Consider the following 17,492-nt stretch of genomic DNA (forward strand, 5'->3'; position numbering starts at 1 on the left):
GGTGGGGAAGTCCTCCAGCAGCCAGCCAGCAACTAGGGGAGCCAATTTGTGGGGGGAGGGTGCACACAGGCACAGGCACTCTCCATACCCTTCTACCAACCAGAGTGCTCAATGTTGGAGTGGGCACCAGCGCTCTTGGGGGAAAACACATGCCCCCCCACATGCCTCCCCTATTCATTGCCTATGTTCCATACAGAGGAATAACATTGACTGGACTCAACAATGGAACTGCCTTCTACACTCAAGGATGTATTTGCCACCAATGATTCAACATGAGCTTCTTTGAAAGGCAGCAAGGTATTGCACACTAAACACTTAGAAAATTATTGTGCAATGGACAATAGGGCAGCACAAACTGCCCAGGAAGAAATGCCCCAGTTTCTATGCTCTCCCATATCATGCAGCTCATCGTAACAGGAAAAACCCAGAGTCAGCTAAATTGCATGTCTGTTCCTGCCAAGCAGAGTTTTCCTGGAGGCAATGGAAACAAACTATAACAAAAGGAGTGTTGTGCAAATCAAGAGCTCTGGAGTTCCTCTCTTGTGCATAGATTTGCCATAGCTTCCTCCCCCTCCCACCCAAGGAAGTCACATTTGTTGTTGGAAACAGGTCAACAATTTCTCTCCTGGTGATGAAGTCTGGTCTATCTGATCAGTAAAATTATCTACAAAAGTGGTTCAAGAGGACCTGTTAACAAGAGCTGACTATATTACATAATTGCCTTCCACCTTACAAGGGCTTGGATGACCTTGGGCAAGCCCCAGACTTCAGCTTATGTAGCTTGACAATGGGTGTAACCATTTCCCAACAGACAATGTTGTGAAACTTAAATATAACTGGTAAAGTGAGAGCCTCACATAAAAGGAACCACAGAAATAAACATTACATTGTTTTACACCAGTGATCACAGAGTTGTCATGAAACAGCTCAGAGAACATGATAAATTGACCAAGCACCCATACTTCTCTGCTGCTTCTCAGGTGCTCTGAATAAGGCCAAAAATAAAGAAACTGAGAGAAAAGTGGAAACCCAAAGAAGCAGTAAGTGCCAGGAACTGGCTGTACAGTGGGGGGAAAAGGTTTTTTGGGGTGGTTTTTTGGGGGGGGGTTGTTTGTTTTTAAAAAGACTCCAGTATTTAAAGGAGAGGCAGGGAAGTTGAATGCAGCTTACACAACTGTATATTGTAGCAATTTAGCATTGTCATCATGCTGGAAGATTCTGTTAAGGAATTGGTTCTCAGCTTTTTTAGGCTCAAGACAACCCCTTGGAAAGTGTCAGCTCTTAGTTTTCTGTAGTCAAATAGAGGGAAAACTAGCAGAGCCATTCTGTTGCAAAGAACTCAGAAAGACCTCAACAAGTCCAAATGCTTTTAACACTACAGATTCCTATTTGAAATCTCTAGGTTTCATCTTGCAAATCATGTTTGCATGCCTAATTGCATTAACATTGTTTGGCACCCTGCAGCACCCTGGAAAGGATATTAAGAGGCACCCCTACCTGCTGTAGCACCCTGGTTGAGAATCACTGTTAATACTGTGTTTGGGAAGAACAACCAGACTTTGTGTAAAACGCAAGCATGCTTTCCCAAACCACAAAAATTCTGCAGAGAAATACTAAACTAGGCCAGTGTTTTACCAGAGTCAGAAGGTGAGATGGCTCCCTGTATTCTGTCTCAGCCATCACTTCAGAATACATGGAAACTGTGATCTGAAAACAGGCTACAGCTTCTCTCAAGCTCTTTTTTATTCACCCCCCCACCCAGCAAAATACTCCCCCCACCCCAGACTTCACTGCAACAGCATTGCTAAAAGTGGAATACACCAGTTTATATAAATAACCTCAAAGATCTCCTACAGGTAAATTAAATAAAATACTCCCTGCTCCCTAATCTAGACATTGTATTTTTTTTTTTTAAATGAAAAACACTAGGTTTCAAACTATTTAAAATTTACATTTCCCTTCAGCTTTCTGAAATTTTAACCAAATGACTGAGGCATGAGTACGTAACATTTCATTTTAGCAACTGATTGCTTTGCTTTACCCATACATAAACTAGCCCAGATTTTATATATAAAGAACATGTGTTTATAGGATTCCCTTTCATAACTGGTCATGTTCAAGGCACCACTAAACTTGTTTCTGAAACCTTAAGGGGGATATAGAAGAACTGGAAGAGGTATACAGAAGAAAAACAAAGATTATCAGGGGTACAGAAGGGCTTCCATAAGAAGAAACACTAAACAGCCTAGAACTTTTCAGCTTAGAACAGAGACATTTATTTCAAGGAAGACATGACAAGTCTACAAAATATTAAGTGGTGCAGACAAAGTAAACAGGGATTTCGCATTCAATATCCCCGACAATATTAAAATCAGGGGACAGAAAATGAAATTACTGGGTTGCAGGTTCAAAACTAAGAGGAAGCTCTTTTCCACACCATGTGCAATCAGCCTGTGGAATTCACTGCCAGGAGAAACTGCATGGGCTGGTAGCTTACCCCAGATGGAAATGAGAAACTTCATACACATTAAAGGTGCTACAGATTTAAAGCACAACTATTCCAGAGTAAATTCACATGTAAACACTTATCTCCAAATATAGTTACCCTCATTCTGAGATATTCCAGAGCAGCTATTCCAGAGACATTTCTAAACGAAAAATTAAAGTAGCTATTTAACTGCCACCCAAACCTATGGAAATTCAGTGCCATTTGTAGATCCACCCTGCTATCAACTTAATTGGTTGCACAGCCTTTTCTCTATAATTATACCGGCCTGCCATGGACTAGGATGACCAGTGAAATATACAGTGCTATCCAAGGCTGTCTGGGGGTGGTGGGGGGGAGCAGCAGCAAATCAGGGCAACCATCCCAGGCAGGTCATATCTGGTGCTATCAACAGTAAACTCCTTTGAGAGAGGCATTTATGGTCGACTGTATTCTACTTCCACAGCACACAGAAAAACCTGCCACCAGGGATCCTCAAATCAGGGTGCTGTGTGATCCTCTGAAGGGTAATGCAAGGCGTGAGGAAAGCAGCAGAGAAGCAGGCCCAGGCTCACCCTGCCTGGCTGATCCCCCACCCTCCATGCCCCAGGCTCCCTGCAAGGGGGGGGACGCACTGTAAACACACAACAGTTTTTAAAATGAGGTGGCAGGGGAAGCAGTGTGACCACGTAGGCGAGCTCCCCAGGGTAATTGTCTCTGATATGTCCTCCATAGGAGGTCTATATTGAGCATATTCTTTTTGGTATTGGGTGGTGGAACCGGAGCGTGCTCCATCCACTCCATGCATTGACCTGGTATTGCAGTGCTTCCAGGACGGGTGCAAAAAACAGAAAAGGCACTCAGTTCACAGGAGTTATGAAGGAGCCCTTGAGTTCAGCGGGGCTGAGAGCTACAAGTCAATTTACACAAACTTGCTACAAAAAACACAGCAACCCCATCAGGCCACCCTCCCCTGCAGGATTTGCAAGTCCCGAGGGAACGAAACCCCTAAGGGACTCTAAGACTCACAACCAATTAGCAGTGTTATCTGCACACCCACAAAGGACCACAGCTCTCAGGGCACTTCTTGCTCACAGCACCAGCTGGCCAAAAACAAGATTAATAATGCAAGTCCTTCGTAGGAGGACTCTTACCGCCGTCTCTTGAGGAAACCAAGAATTCAGCAAAGCAATGGATACAACACAAGCTCCTGCCCAACAAAAAATAGCAAACTTGGGAAGAAGAAGAAAAAAAAGAAAGAAAAAAAAGCAGCTGATGATAGAGAAGACTCACACTAGCTCCCTGCTTTCCACACAGGTCACTGCTGCAAAACTGCCTCTCCCCACCGCTTTTAAATCATCCCCCCAAAAGCAGGGCCTCCGATACATCTCGGGAGGGGGCCCACAACATGACAGGCATCACCAGGCTTTCCCGCACAGCTAAACCATCCTCATCATCGCTATCCCCCAGCTCCGTGCAGAGAACGTACCTCCGCCAGGGCAACTGCCAACCAGGTTCGCCCGCGTCCTGACCACCCCCCTGTCGGCCACTTCGGATCATGACTCAATTCCTGCCACACTCCCACCCCCTTGGCCCACGGGGGAGACCCAGCCCTGGCACCAAGTCACCCCAAATTTGGCAAGGTGGGAGAGGGGAGCTCCCCTGCTGCCAAATGTCTGGACTTGTGAGGTGCTCGGGGGAGGGGAGGGGGGGTGGCCGGCCACGGACCAGCTTGAGGACGGGACAGGCCCGCCGCCATTTCGCGGGCGCCTCACCGAGTAGCAGCAGCTTCACCTCCTTGGCCGCCTTCTCGCCGTCCTCGCGCAGGTTGCGGTCGATCATCTTGCTGCGCTCCACCGCCGCCTTGTCCTCGGCGCTCAGCGTGCAGCCCATGGCGGCGGCGGCGGCGGCGGCTCTGCCTCTCCTCAGCCCGGCTGCCCGAGCTGCTGCGGGCGGGGCGGCCGGATATCCGCTCCGCTTCGCCGCCGCCTGACGTCAACCGGCGCTGCTGCCACTGCCCGCACACCGCATGCTGGGAAAGACACCCGCCCCCCGCGGCCTGTCGGGAAATAGAGGACCGAGCCGTGGCCATCCACTCGCTGCATGCTGGGAAATGGAGGCGTGCGCCCTGCATGTCGGGAAATGGCGTCCCGAGCTGCATGCTGGGAAATGCAGGCGTGCGCACTGTCTATCGGGAAATGGAGTCTTGTGCCAGGCTTTGCCCTTCAACCCAGGCGCAGGTGGGGACTGGCTTCCTTCTGCCTCCCCCTGAGCACGGGGCCCACGTGCTTCCCCCACCCCGCTGCTGGCCCGTGGGCACAGTCACACCTACCCTGCGCGTGGGTGCAGGAAACAATTTCTGGCCCCTGCAGGTACCTCCGTCCTGCCTGGCAGGGTGTCCTGGGGAGGCTGAACAGGGTTAGAGCCCTGCAGCTTGAGCCAGCAGAGAACCACCCTCCGCTGCAGCCGTGCAGGACCCCCGGGGACCAGTGGGCCTGTCCCGAGTGCACCTGCAAGAGTGCAGGGCAAGAGGCAGGTCCCTGGCATGCGTGGGCACAACGGCCGTGGCACCGACGCCAGGCAGCCTGCCTGCAAATCCGGTGTGCGAGGGAAGGGCAATAGCTGCTTTGCTGAGGGCTCCCTGGCAGCTGGCGCTGAAGCCAGCATGGACCATACCCTCATTGCAGATTTAGGCTTGGAGCCTCAAGTGATCCCACAGCACAGGGGTCAACCTGTAGCACAGGCAACCTGTGTGTGGGGCATGTGACGTTGGGAAGCTCAGTGGCAGAGCAGGGAGCAGAGCAGCAGATCAGGCAGGGGGCACAGGGGTGGAAGCAGAAGGTAGAGCAAAAAGCAGAGCAGCACACCTGGCAGGGGAAGGACATGGGATGACACTTGGGAGGGTGTGGGACTAATTTGTGGCACACCTGCCAAAAAGGTTTGCCTCCCCTCCCATAGCACATCACACCAACACTGCTGACCCCGGCAGCCCTGCTTGCCTAGTCCTTGCTCTTCATGCTTTAGCACCAGTACGCTAGGCCCAGCCTCTCAGCAGCACAGAGCTTGATGGTGCGTTAGCTGAGGCCCAGGCCTCACGTGTGCCAGCCTGTCAAACTAATCCAGCGTGCTCAAGTGGAGTGTCCCAGGGGTCAGTCCTGGGGCTGTTTTTGTTCAGCGTCTTCATCCAGGACCTGGAAGATGGCATAGAGTGCACCCTCCGCAAGTTTGCAGATGACACCAAGCTGGCGGGAGTAGTAGATTTGCTGGAGGGTAGGGATAGGATTCAGAGTGACATAGACTAATTGGAGGTTTGGGCCAAAAGAAATCTCATGAGGTTCAACAAGGACAAGTGCAAAGTCCTGCATTTAGGACAGAACAGTCCCCTGCACCAGCACAGGCTGGGGGCCGACTGGCTGGGCAGCAGCTCTGCAGAAAAGGACCTGGGGCTTACAGTGGACAATAAGCTGAATATGAGCCAGCAGTGTGCCCTTGGTGCCAGGAAGGCCAACAGCATGCTGGGCTGCATTGGTAGGAGTGCTGCCACCAGGTCAAGAGAAGTGATTATTCCCCTGTATTCAGCGCAGGTGAGGCCACATCTGCAGTACTGTGTTCAGTTTTGCCTCTCCCCACCCCCAGAAAGGATGTGGACAAGTTGGAGAGAGTGCAGTGGAGGGGAACAAAAATGGTTGGGGGGCTGGGGCACATAACTTCTGAGGAGAGGCTGAGGGAACTGGCCTTATTTAGTCTAGAGAAGAAGAGACTGAGGGGATTTAATAGCAGCCTTCAACTACCTGATTCGAAGGAGGGTTCAAAAGAGGATGGTGCCAGACTGTTCTCAATGGAGGCAGATGACAGAACAAGGAGCAATGGTTTCAAGTTGCAGCAAGAGAGGTTTAAGTTAGATATTAGGAAGAATTTTATTACTAGGAGGGTAGTAAAACACTGGAACAGGTACCCAGAGAGGTGGTGGAAGCTCCATCCTTGGAGGTTTTTAAGACCTGGCTAGACAAAACTTTGTCTGGGATGATCTAGTTGGGGCTGGTCCTGCCTTTAGCAGGGGGTTGGACGAGATGTGACCTCCTGAGGTCCCTTCCAACCCTCATTTTCTATGATTCTCACACTGGCAGACACCTGCTGGGCAGCACAGAGGGTACAATGTGCAACTGCATCAGAAGACTCATCTCTCTCCTGGAAGAGTGTGGAGGGGTCCAGTAACAGACAGGAACCCTTCCATCAGCAAGAGATTTTTGCCCTGAATCTGGTGCTAGTAAAAGCCCCAGGCTGACATTGCCAGTGCTAAGAGCCTAGATCCTGTGTGAGATCAGGTGCTGCTAAGGTTGTACCATGGCAAGCCACCTACCCCCTTCTCCCCAAATCCTCTGCAACCCTAACCGGATGAACACTGGTGTCGCTCAGGTTCTGCTGGCTCACACGCACCAGTACTGAGTGAGTAATATGCAGTGGCAACATCACACTCTGCTGTGTTCGGTAACTAGAAGAAACATGGGCCTGTGGAAAGCAGGCCTGTCACCCCTGAGCCCTGGGCTGGGGCCACGAAGTGTTCAGTGCTGACGTTACCAGCCCTGGGGGCCACTCGGTACTTCCTGTCCTGACTGCTTATCTGGGGAAGAGTCCAAACCAAGGGGAACCAACCTGCAACACACCAAATACATTTTATGTGGGACAATGCACTAAGCTACAGCATCTAAGCCACAGCTACAGGTGGCAATGCAGTTGGGAATTCTACAAGAAAAAGTTCTTCCTTACCCATTGCAAAATGCCCAGCCATGCTTTCCTCAAGTACAAACCACGATGCCCTGACTAACTGCTAACATTATAAGCCTTTACCTAGAAATCTAGGATCTTGTAGCCTACAATGCTTTCAAGCCATCCCTCCCCACGTCCTGGTAGATAACTATGCTCAGTTCCACATTAGCGACTGGAACACAGCCCCTTTCTTTTATTCAGAAGAGGTGGCTGGTTCTGGTGGCTATTCCCAGAACAGCCCCCACACAGGAAATATTGTGGCTGTCACCAGCCTTCCCCAATCTGTTCATCAAACAAGAAATGTATTGCCATAAAGAGCCTTCTACCTCCCTCTGCTGCTAAATATTCTCCATGACACCTGGAGCCAGAAGGAAACTCCATGATGGGCTCCTTGGATTCCACAGATTCCTGCTAAACAAGACAAAAGAGAAAGAAATCTGGAGCTATCCCAGCAATGGCTGGACTGGAAAGTGCCTGAAAAGGAGACTACTGGCTAGAGACACCCAGGCTTGGCCAGGGTGAGTGAGATCCCAGCAATGGGAGAGCAATACAGAGGCTTCGAGGAGCGAGGAAGATTTGCAATGAGATGGAAACTCACAGAGAAGAGACCAGGCCAGGAGGTTGTGCTAAATGGCTAAGAGCTGCAGAGGAGAAGACTTGCACACCAGCAATCCTGGTGGGGCACTGAAAAGAGCTTGAAGCCCAAAAGGGCCATGCAACATCTGTAAAGAGGGAAGGGCTGTATGCTGACACCCCCTCCACTGCTTCGGTTAGCTTATTTAGGAGACGGGAGGGATATGCGCATCCCGGTGCATCTACAGCATTTCCAGATGCTTTCCTGCAGCCCTGATTGTTTTAATCAGGGTGGAGCTCAGCAGAAGCACAGTCTTTCCTAGGAATGATGCCAGGCATGAAAACCCTCATCCCTAAGCCCTTTACAAACACTTCCACACCACTTCAGCCACCAGTGTGATGCGCCACTTCTGCAGAGGAGAACTGGTGAGCTGACCAATGATTAAGGACAGGTGCATCTGTATCCAACTGAAACTGCACGGTAGGGGAACAGGGAGGGGTAAGCGAGCTGCTGGTACCTGACCAGGTGAAATGTAAGCAGGACCCCAGGGACAGTGGGTCAGTTCTGAGTCAGAGAAACAGGATCACCTCCAGGTCTGACTTATCCTGGCAGTCTCCCATGCTGCTACTGAGTCCCCAGCACCTGTTAGCTGATGCCACCTGAGCTCAAGGCCTGCGCTGTGCTTGCCACAGCCTTCTAGGAGGCAGTCCCAAACACTAGGCATGGTGGGGAGAGTGCGGGACAACAGAAAGGCCAGGACATGGGAGAGGGAAAAGGAACGGCAAATGTAGGAACACTTCAAGCCTGAAGTGAAATGAAGGGTACTTCATGCCCCCTTGTCTAACATCTCTCCCAGCTCTGTGCCTGGCCCCAAGAAAGAAATCACCAAAAAAAAAACCCCTTGCTCCTGCAATGTTCCTGGCACTGCTGTGCTCATAGCGCCACCTGCTGACTGTGCCTGGGAACTGCAGGTAGAAAAGATTATCAACCAGGGTGCCAGGGCACCCTGGGGTGCCTCCAGCTCCTTTGAAGGGTGCCACAGGGTGTGAGGAAATAAGCAGACATCTGTGGGCTCAGGCTTGGCCCTGCCTGGCTGCTCTCTCATCATCACTGCCCAGCCCATCTGCAAGGAGGTCAGCATGGTAATATAAAAGTTAGTTTTTGAAATGAGGTGCTATTCAACTCACCAAAGTTATGGGGAGAGCCTCGAATCCAGTGAGGGGTGCCAACATGGTTGAGAACCACTGATACTGAGTTTAAAAGCAGGAGTCTCCCCATCTTGGAAATCAGCCCCTGGTCTCTTGCTCATGGGACAAGGATATCACTAGGACACAAACAGGAAAGAGTGAACAGTGGTCTCTAACTAACTAGAGAGGAGCCTGGTGGCTAGGAGTGCATTTTCAGGTAGGTGCTAGGGGAAGATGTCAGCCTGCAGAGACAGAGCAGGGGGACAGTCCCTTGGGAAAAGAGGGCCAGAGCCAGGACAAGCTAGGACAGACTGGCACAGTGTGGATGGGAGGGGAGTTCTGGGTGGCTCAGGAGAGGACCAGTGGGCTGTGCACTGGCTCATATCCAGACTGGGCTGGCAATGACAATCTGACAACAGTAGGCTGTTTGAAATGCACTGGTAGGATACCGTGGCTGTGCCTACACGAGACACTTACTGCACAGTACCTCATTAGTACTGCGCAGGAGCGTCGCAGGGCACAACTGCCACGCGATGCTACTGTGCAGTAGTAACGAGATACTTCACCATAGCAATGAGCTACTGTGCAGTCAGGATCACCACGAAGCCATGTCGGGACGCTATTGCACAGTAACGCTGGTTACTGCACGGTCATTCAGTACTTGGGTATGCAAGTACTAAATGACTGCGCAGTAACCAGCTCGGGTAGATGCGGACAGGTTGCTCCAATTGCCATCTGTTGGCAATCTCAGCTCAGAGAGGTCGTCATCGGCTGAACTCCCCTCTCACACAAGGAGGAGGCCCTTACCAGAGAAGCGGAGTGGAATGAAAAGGGACTTCCAGAGCCCTAGCAGTGGTTCCCCAGTCCAGCATGATGTTGACAAGACCCTCCCCCAGCCATGGGGAAGGAGGACGAGGGACCAGAGAAACCCTGGGGTCCTGAAAGAAGTGGCTCCCTCCTGGTTCTGGGCCACTGTTCCTTCACGGCATCTCCCTTGAGATGGGTCCCTGTTACCCAGGTGAGGCTGACTCACCACTCGGATGGCACAACACAAGCTCTTTCCCCAGCTCTCATGGTTGACGGCAGCCCACACCCAGGGGATGAAGGAAGTGGTCTTCAGAGAGGGCTATTTCTGGAGTCCCCCCTCACAAAGGGATGAGTGATCATCAAGCAAGCACACACCCAGGGGGCTTAAAAGGTTCCAGTGTCTGTGAGCGTGAAAGGTCAGAGCAGATGGATCCGCCAGGGATGTGAGGGGGAAGCGGAGGGGGAGGAAAGGCCATGCAGCAGGGACTGGGAGCCAGTCTGTGATCACAAGCACAGATGCGTGCAGTCATGGGCTGGTGCACGCGCAGTCCAAGGCCAGACCTCATACTGTGTGGGGACAGTGGCAGATCCAGTGGGGCTGTGTAGACCCCCACACCCACCTGTGTGAAGGACCACTGCAGGGGACACAGCAAGTGCAGGAAGAGGGAACCCACCCACCATTACTGTCCCTAGCACCCTGTGCATATGCTCCCTGCAGAACCATCCCTTGGGCTCCCTCCATTCCTAGATCAGCTGAGGACAGTGGCAGCGGTGGATGGGCCTCCCCCATTGTGCCTGTTCCCTGCCTGCTGAGCTGCTTGTGGGCTGTCCCCAAAGGTGTCTGAGTTGTCACAAGGTGTCCAAAACTCTTGAGGAAGAGGCACTATCTTTTATTAAACCAACTAGATAGCTGCAAAATAACATGCACTATCTGCACAGATCCAAGGCCTGTTTCTTATGGGACCTCAAAGCACTTTGTGCTTGCTAGCACCTGCATTGTTGAATTACACATCGCCGTGGTGTGTACGTTGAATTACACATTGCTCAGGCAACATACTTAAATACAACTGTCCCCATTTTATGGAGGCAAAGAGAGGACAGGCCATGCCTGGGCACAAAGTGAATTGGTAGCAGAGTTGGGGAATAGAATCAAGGAGTTCTGACCCCTTCACACACGCCCTGCTGGAACCACTGGACCAGTGTTTGTCAGCCTGTTTAGACTCAAGGCACTCCTTGTTAGGCTCAGAGCAGCCCAGGGAAAATGCCAGTTCTTAGTTTTCACTCATTTTTTGACAATGGAAAAATAAGGTGGCAATTTTTCTATTGCAAAGAACTGAGAAAGGGCACAGCAGGTCAGAATGTTTTTAACGCTGTGGATTCTTATTTGAAATCAGTGGGTTTATCTTGTGCATCACGTTTACACACCTACTAGGGCTAACATTGAATGACACCCCAGGGCTCCCTTGAAAAGCTCTCAAGGCACCCAGGTTGAGGATCGCGGCACTAGACCACGATGCCTTCCTTCTTGGTTCACTTCTATTCTTGTCACTGGCTTCTTCCACTGGCCTTTTGATGCCAAACTTCTCTGCACTTTCTTCTGCCCTTGATCATTTCAACTTGTCTATATGGGAGAAGCCTGAGAGCCCAGAATAAAATGTGCTATTACTGTCCCGTCCCCCGCTCCAGAGAAGATACAAATCAGAGCACAGTGCCCTATGCCTTGCAGGGGGTGCTGGTTGAGTCAGGACACCTGAGTGAGTTCTATACTCCAAAGCTTTGCCACTGACTTGTTGTATGACCATGGCCAAGTCACTCCTCTTTCTGTGCCTTTAGTCTTCCTGCTGTTATGAAGTGGGGAGGGGGGTGTTTCTAGCATTTCCTCGCTTTTATGATGCCCTTTGAGATCTAGGGATAAAAATCAAGGATCCACCAAACCCAATCAGGGCTTTGGGCTAGCGTGGCTGAGGCATAACCCTCTCCATCGACAATGGTACACAGGGGAGCACTGCAGCCAGCAGCACCCCCAGCTGCCTTAAACCTGCCAGCCTGAATGACTGAGTGTTCATTTACCTTTGGAATGAGTCTGGCGTGCAACTCAAACACCTGCTTCTGGAGTCCAAGCAAGGTGCCCCAACTATCGGCCACCGCAATGTAGCATGCTTCTTCCCTCAAAGTTTAGGCCACTAGTTCTGAGAACCTAAGCCAAAGCGACTTGCCCACTGAGAGGCTCTGTGGCAGGGCTGGAGTGGAGCCCAGCTCTCCGGACCTGGACCCTGAAGCTCATGCTGCACCTGCTGGACAGTGCTCCTTCCAAAGCTCTGCAGAGATAAATGCTGCAAGGTAACATGGGGAGCAGATAAACTCCTAGTGCCAGATCTACCAGGGGACTCCTAGCCCCATCTTCAAACCAGCCTGACCAGCAGCCCCATCAAAGCTGGACAGGATTCTTGTCCAGCCTGTTCAGGGGTTTATGATCAGAGGCCCAACCCCTGTCCGGTCCCTCACAGACAGGGAGGCACGTTTCATAATAAATAGTTTTATTTGTTACTCCAGGATGAAACCATCCGACATAAAAATGTCCTCACGTCCTACCCCTCAGGAAGCAGTGGTGGAGGTCAGACAGGGCTGCTGGGGCATGTCCCTGCCAGCCAGCTCAGGACCCAGGGCTGGCATGCAGAGGGGGCTGTGCAGCCTGAAGCTCACAGCCAGACTCAGCCCTGACAGGCTCTGAAGGCAGGACCCCCAGGATTAAGATTAGTGCATCGTCAAATCCCAAAGGAGGGCTGGTCTCTTCTCCCTGTGATTCCCTGCCCTCCTGCCCAGCAGAGAAAGGGGCACTGGCCACAAGAGGCCACTCCCTAGCTCTGCTGCAATCGGTGGTGGTTTGTAAGGCCATTGGTTCCAGCAGGCTGAGGACTGTCGGCTGATCCCTGTTGCAGAGCTCTTTGCCTGCTGGCTGAGATGAATGCCAGAGGGGAAAGCAGAGGGGAATCCAAACCAGCATGGTCCCCCTCCCCACCACCCACTAGTTGATCTGCTGCGAGAAAGGAAGTCAAACAGGGTCTCAGTCAGAATCACCTGTTCCTTTTGTAACCCAATACCCCAACCACTCAGGTCCTGCTAGACCCCAACTACTCCTGCTGTCTCGCTAGGGTCTGTCCAGCAGGCCAGCACCAGAACCATTTATTCCAGCATGGGGCCCAGTTGGAAAGATGCAGCTGGACCCCTCGTGCCTGTAGTGGCAGCCGTGCAATGGGCAAAGGTGCAGGTTCAGCCCAGCTCTAATCCGACCTTGCTATGAGGAGGCATCGGCACTTCCAAAGTCTCCCCCAGCCAGCAAAGAGTCCACCATGGGCCAGCCAGCAGGGATGCTTTATCCCATGCTGCCTGTGCTTCTGGAGTTAGAGACCCCACTGCCATGGGAGGGGAGACAGGAGAGGCAGGTGCTGAGAAGGAAAAGATGATCCAGATCAATACAAAAACCACCATCATTGTTTTCTGCCCCCCCGCCCCACCCGGAGCCTGGTGAGAGCTTCTGCCTGGGCTCAGAGAGGCATGGGCACCACCGGCCAGGCAGCTGTGACCCCGTGGTCCCTGGGGCTGTGGAACAGGCTGTCTGTGCTGGGCCATGTGCTGCTGGGGTCAAAGGGGTGAGACCCTCCAGGCCCACAGAGCAGCACTGATGGAGAAAAGTGGGGCCTGGGCTCAGCACCCAAGTCACTCTCACCTGGGGAAAAGCATCCCCTCAGGCAGGAGCTGGAGTGGGAAAAGACTTGCTCCTGGGCCTTGCCTCCCTCTTGGGGCAGGGGCCATGAACACAAGCAGCACTTTGGAGGAGACAGAGAAAGGCCAGGCCAGGGCAGGCTAAGCTGGGTGGAGGTTGCTGGAAGACCAAAGGAGAAGGAAGGAAATTGTTCTGGAGCCTATGCCCAGCTCAGGGCGTGCAAGATGGAGAGCAAGGGAGGAGACTGTGCTGGTTCAAAGGAAACCTGTGGGGAACTGGAGGTAAAAGGCCACTTGTTCTACTGCAATCCTGGCTTGCACTGGTTCCTCTCAATGCCCTCTCCCCCGATGCTCCCAGAGATGGGGGAGGGTTGGCCATGCCTTGGTCAAACACCAGCAAGGGGCATCTCTCCCTTCCTTCTCCGTGCCCCTTCTCCTCAGTGGGGTCCCAGGTTGGGAAAGCCATTGCAGCTGCAGGGTTGAGTGCTGGGAAGCCCACTGTCTTCCTTATTTTCCTACTGGGATGGGAAAAGGGCAGAAATCAGAGTAAAAAGGGTCAAGAGGAAATGGAAATGGAGACCAAACCATGTCAAAGCTCTTTTGGAAACTTGCAAGGGACACAGAGGAAATCTGGGGAGCCTGGGACTCTTTCTGCTTCCAAACCAAGTGAAAAAGGGATTAATCAGAAATGCCACAACACCAATCTAAACTAACCAGAAGGACTCAAACACCAGGCCCTGCTGCTTTCCAGGTTGGGCACTGAGGCAGAAGGATGCAGATTCAGTCACCATGGTTGGGTTTGGTATTCACCACCACCACCACTGCCGCCACTGGCAGCTGGCTTCTGCATTGTTCCACACATTCATAGAACGAGATTGTCAAGTGCAAAGTAGTGCTACAGCTCAGGCTTGGGCGAAGGCGCTGTCCTGATGTAGCTGTCAGGGACGGTGATATCACTGTTCAGGTGCTGGTCGAGGAACTCCGAGGTCTCCTCGGCAATCTGTCCAGGGATTCGGAAGTCAATGGTGGGCTGGTCCCTCTTGGGACTGGCGTGGGCATGAATGTTCCTGGTCTCCGTGTTACAGCCTGTCCCCTGAAGGAACTGCAAGAAATTCTCCTCGATGGAGCCCTCTTGGCTGGGCAGCCTGAGGTCATCCTCTGGCGGCTGCTTGAAGAAGCAGGTGAGGTGCCTGCTGAGCTCTCCGCGGATCTGCCGGTTGAGGCACCCATAGAAGAAAGGGTTGGAAGTGAAGCAAAAATAGCCGATCCAGGTGACGACACTCTCCACCTGCTGGCCAGGCAAAGGCTGGGAGCTCAGGGCTGTGTAGAGGTGAAAAGAGAAATAGGGCAACCAGCAGAAAAGAAACTGCCCTCCCACTGCCAGGAGAATGACAGCAGCTTTCCCTCCCCCAAACGTCCTCTGTGGGGTAGTCCGAGGGGCTCCGGAGCTAGTCACCATGGTGGACCGGCTACTGAGTGATTCTGACCGCTGCCGTGGGGTATCCATCCAAGTGGGAAGTGGGCCGTGATGCATGGCAGCCACTCTGGCCACCTTGAACATGCCGCAGTAGACCACGAGGATGATCAGGACTGGCAGGAGGAAATAAAAGACAGCATAGAAAACCACAAAGAACTTGCAGTAAGAACTATGGCTCCACTGCAGCGAACAGCCTCGACCATGGGGGGCTGGGGAGCTGGCAAAGCGATCGGGGGACAGCCACCCAACCACAGGGATGACAGACATGACCACCGCCTTGATCCACACCCCCACCAGGACACAGACCACCAGGCTGACAGTCATCTTGACCTCATAGCGCATGGGGTGCACTACATAGTAGTAGCGCTCCACGTTGATGGCTGAAATGGAGAGGATGCACATGCTGATGAAGCAGACACTCAGGAAAAGGTAGACGCGGCACATGACCTCACCAAAGATGGTGCTGTCAAAAAGGGCAGAGCTGGAAAGCATGGCCAGGGGCATGAGAGTGAGGGCGGCCAAGAGGTCAACCAAGCAGAGGTGGAAAACAAAGACGAACTTCCTCAGTGCGGGCGTCTTGATGATGACAGTCATCACAGCAGCATTGCCCACGATGGCCGTCAGGTCAATCAAGAGCATGAAGAAGAGCCCCACAGACTCTGAGGCCACATCCTTGGTCTTGGTGTCCAGGCTGGAATTGGGATGTGCGGAGTTCTGGGACATCTGGAGCAGTCGTCCCGGTCTGGAGGAGTTCCACGCCCACTGCGTGGGGAGCGACGGCTCCATGGAGCCTGGCATTGATGCCCACAGAACCTCCCCTCACAGGTCCATCACCCATCCTATTCTGGGTCCCCAGAAAGTAATCAGAGAGAATCAGCCATCAACAAGTAAGCAGCCCCAGCCCATGGAGTCACATCCTCACTGCCTCCTGTACCAGCAGCAAGGACCAAAAGGGCAAGTTCATATGGTGAGGCTGTCTATGCCTTCCAGCGCTTTTGGGTCAGACTGGCCATCATCTTCCTTGGCTGCTTCTAATTTGGCATCTTTGTGTGCACCCTGCTCAACTGTCTTGAAGTGGGTGAGGTGCAGCAGTCCAGGAAAGCCATGTGGTTGCAGATGGAGCACTGCGCAGACTAAGGAGCCCTCTCTAGTTTGCAGCCCTTGTTATCTCTTATTTGTCAGTTCACTGTTCTCCAAGCAGAACTTGGCACCTAGAAAAGAATGCAACTATGCATTAATCACCATGTCAAACAAGTCAAGTGTCACAGGACGAATCTGGGGCTCCTGCTGACAATGGGAATTCTGCTGAAGAAGGCCCTGATTCCTCCAAGAACATGCAGACCTAAGTGCATGCTTAAATTCAAGCCTACCTTCATGGGCTTTGCTGGACTGAGACCCCAGAGCTAAACACCAAGGGCAGGGCTCAGGTTCCATCCCCAGCTTCCTGACTGCTACTAAATCTGGAGCCCCTTGGCTTCTGGTCATGGGGTGGATCTAGAAGTCCGAAAAATTCGAAAAGAGGTGCATCATCATATGCAAAAACAGCACGTATTTTTTCTCTAATTAAAAAAAAAAATCTAGAAGCTTGCAAGGAGCCTAGGGCTGTATAATACAGTTTAGACTTAAAGGCAAAAACAAATATAACTGCATTGGAATGAGTTAAAAATACTGCAGGGCTGTGAAATAGGAGCCTCATTACCGGGAGCAGTGAACAGACAGCAGAATGGCAAAACAAAGGCTAGCTTCATTGGTGGAACATGATGGCCATTACAAAGAAGAGAGGGTGCTTACCGGTGGAATGAAGAGTTTAGAAGGGATCAGATAAATTATAATGAGCTGTGTAGTCAACTGAATCCCTCAGACCTGCCTGCCTAGAAATACTGCTGCCGCTGCCAGGCAGGTGGTTTTCCACTTCGGGTGGAGCAGGAATCAAAGTGGGGCAAGTGCACCAGTGCACACCCCCTCCCCCAGATGCACCCCTGCTCCAGGTAGAACTCCAGCCTCCCTGTTGCTGCCCCTGGGGCTTCCCCCAGCCTTGAGTCTTGGCTTCTCTTTCACATCCCCTAGATCCAGGATGGGAGGGGAGCAGAGACCCATCTAATTATGGTATTAGGGACTGGAATGAGATTATCTCAGGTCTGAAATACCCAGCATCTACAGGCTTCGTGCACTCTCCTCTGAAGCCTCTATCTTTGGCCAAGCCTGCTGATATCTATGCCCAGATGCTCTTTTCACCTCATCAGTGAAACCTGCCAACTCAGCAGCAATGTTATGAGAGTCTTGGCACAAACCCTGTCTGAACTCTCCTCCGTTCTTCACTGCCCTGGGAAACTTGAAGGTTGCTTGAGAATTGCAAACAGCTTCTCCATATGCCATATCCAAGAAGCAACAGAGGGGAGATAAGACCTTAGAAACAGCCATGCCCAGAGAGAGCCAGGAGCATTTCCAGATCTTCCTGGCTGATGCTCCTCC

The 17,492-nt window shown here is 52.1% G+C and overlaps 2 protein-coding genes across 2 annotated transcripts in view; both read right to left on the reverse strand.

Annotated features, from left to right (window-relative positions):
* The window catches only part of GNAI3 (G protein subunit alpha i3), a 33,946-nt gene extending 29,494 nt beyond the window's left edge, over positions 1 to 4,452 (reverse strand). Inside the window, exon 1 of the mRNA XM_019546280.1 lies at positions 4,261 to 4,452. Coding sequence (XP_019401825.1) covers positions 4,261 to 4,378 — 118 coding nt within the window. The 5' untranslated portion in view covers positions 4,379 to 4,452. The remainder of the gene's footprint in view (positions 1 to 4,260) is intronic.
* A 7,915-nt stretch (positions 4,453 to 12,367) lies between these two features.
* GPR61 (G protein-coupled receptor 61) lies at positions 12,368 to 16,507 on the reverse strand. Its single transcript, XM_019546282.1, has 2 exons — positions 16,391 to 16,507; positions 12,368 to 16,231 (listed from the first exon to the last, which is right to left on the reverse strand). Exon 2 carries the CDS (start codon positions 15,816 to 15,818, stop codon positions 14,439 to 14,441), a length of 1,380 nt encoding a protein of 459 aa, XP_019401827.1. The 5' UTR covers positions 15,819 to 16,231; positions 16,391 to 16,507; the 3' UTR covers positions 12,368 to 14,438.
* Between the last annotated feature and the right edge of the window lie 985 nt (positions 16,508 to 17,492).

The sequence above is a fragment of the Crocodylus porosus genome, unplaced genomic scaffold (genome assembly GCF_001723895.1).
Source record: "Crocodylus porosus isolate Cpor-Errol unplaced genomic scaffold, CroPor_comp1, whole genome shotgun sequence".
NCBI lineage: Eukaryota > Metazoa > Chordata > Crocodylia > Crocodylidae > Crocodylus > Crocodylus porosus.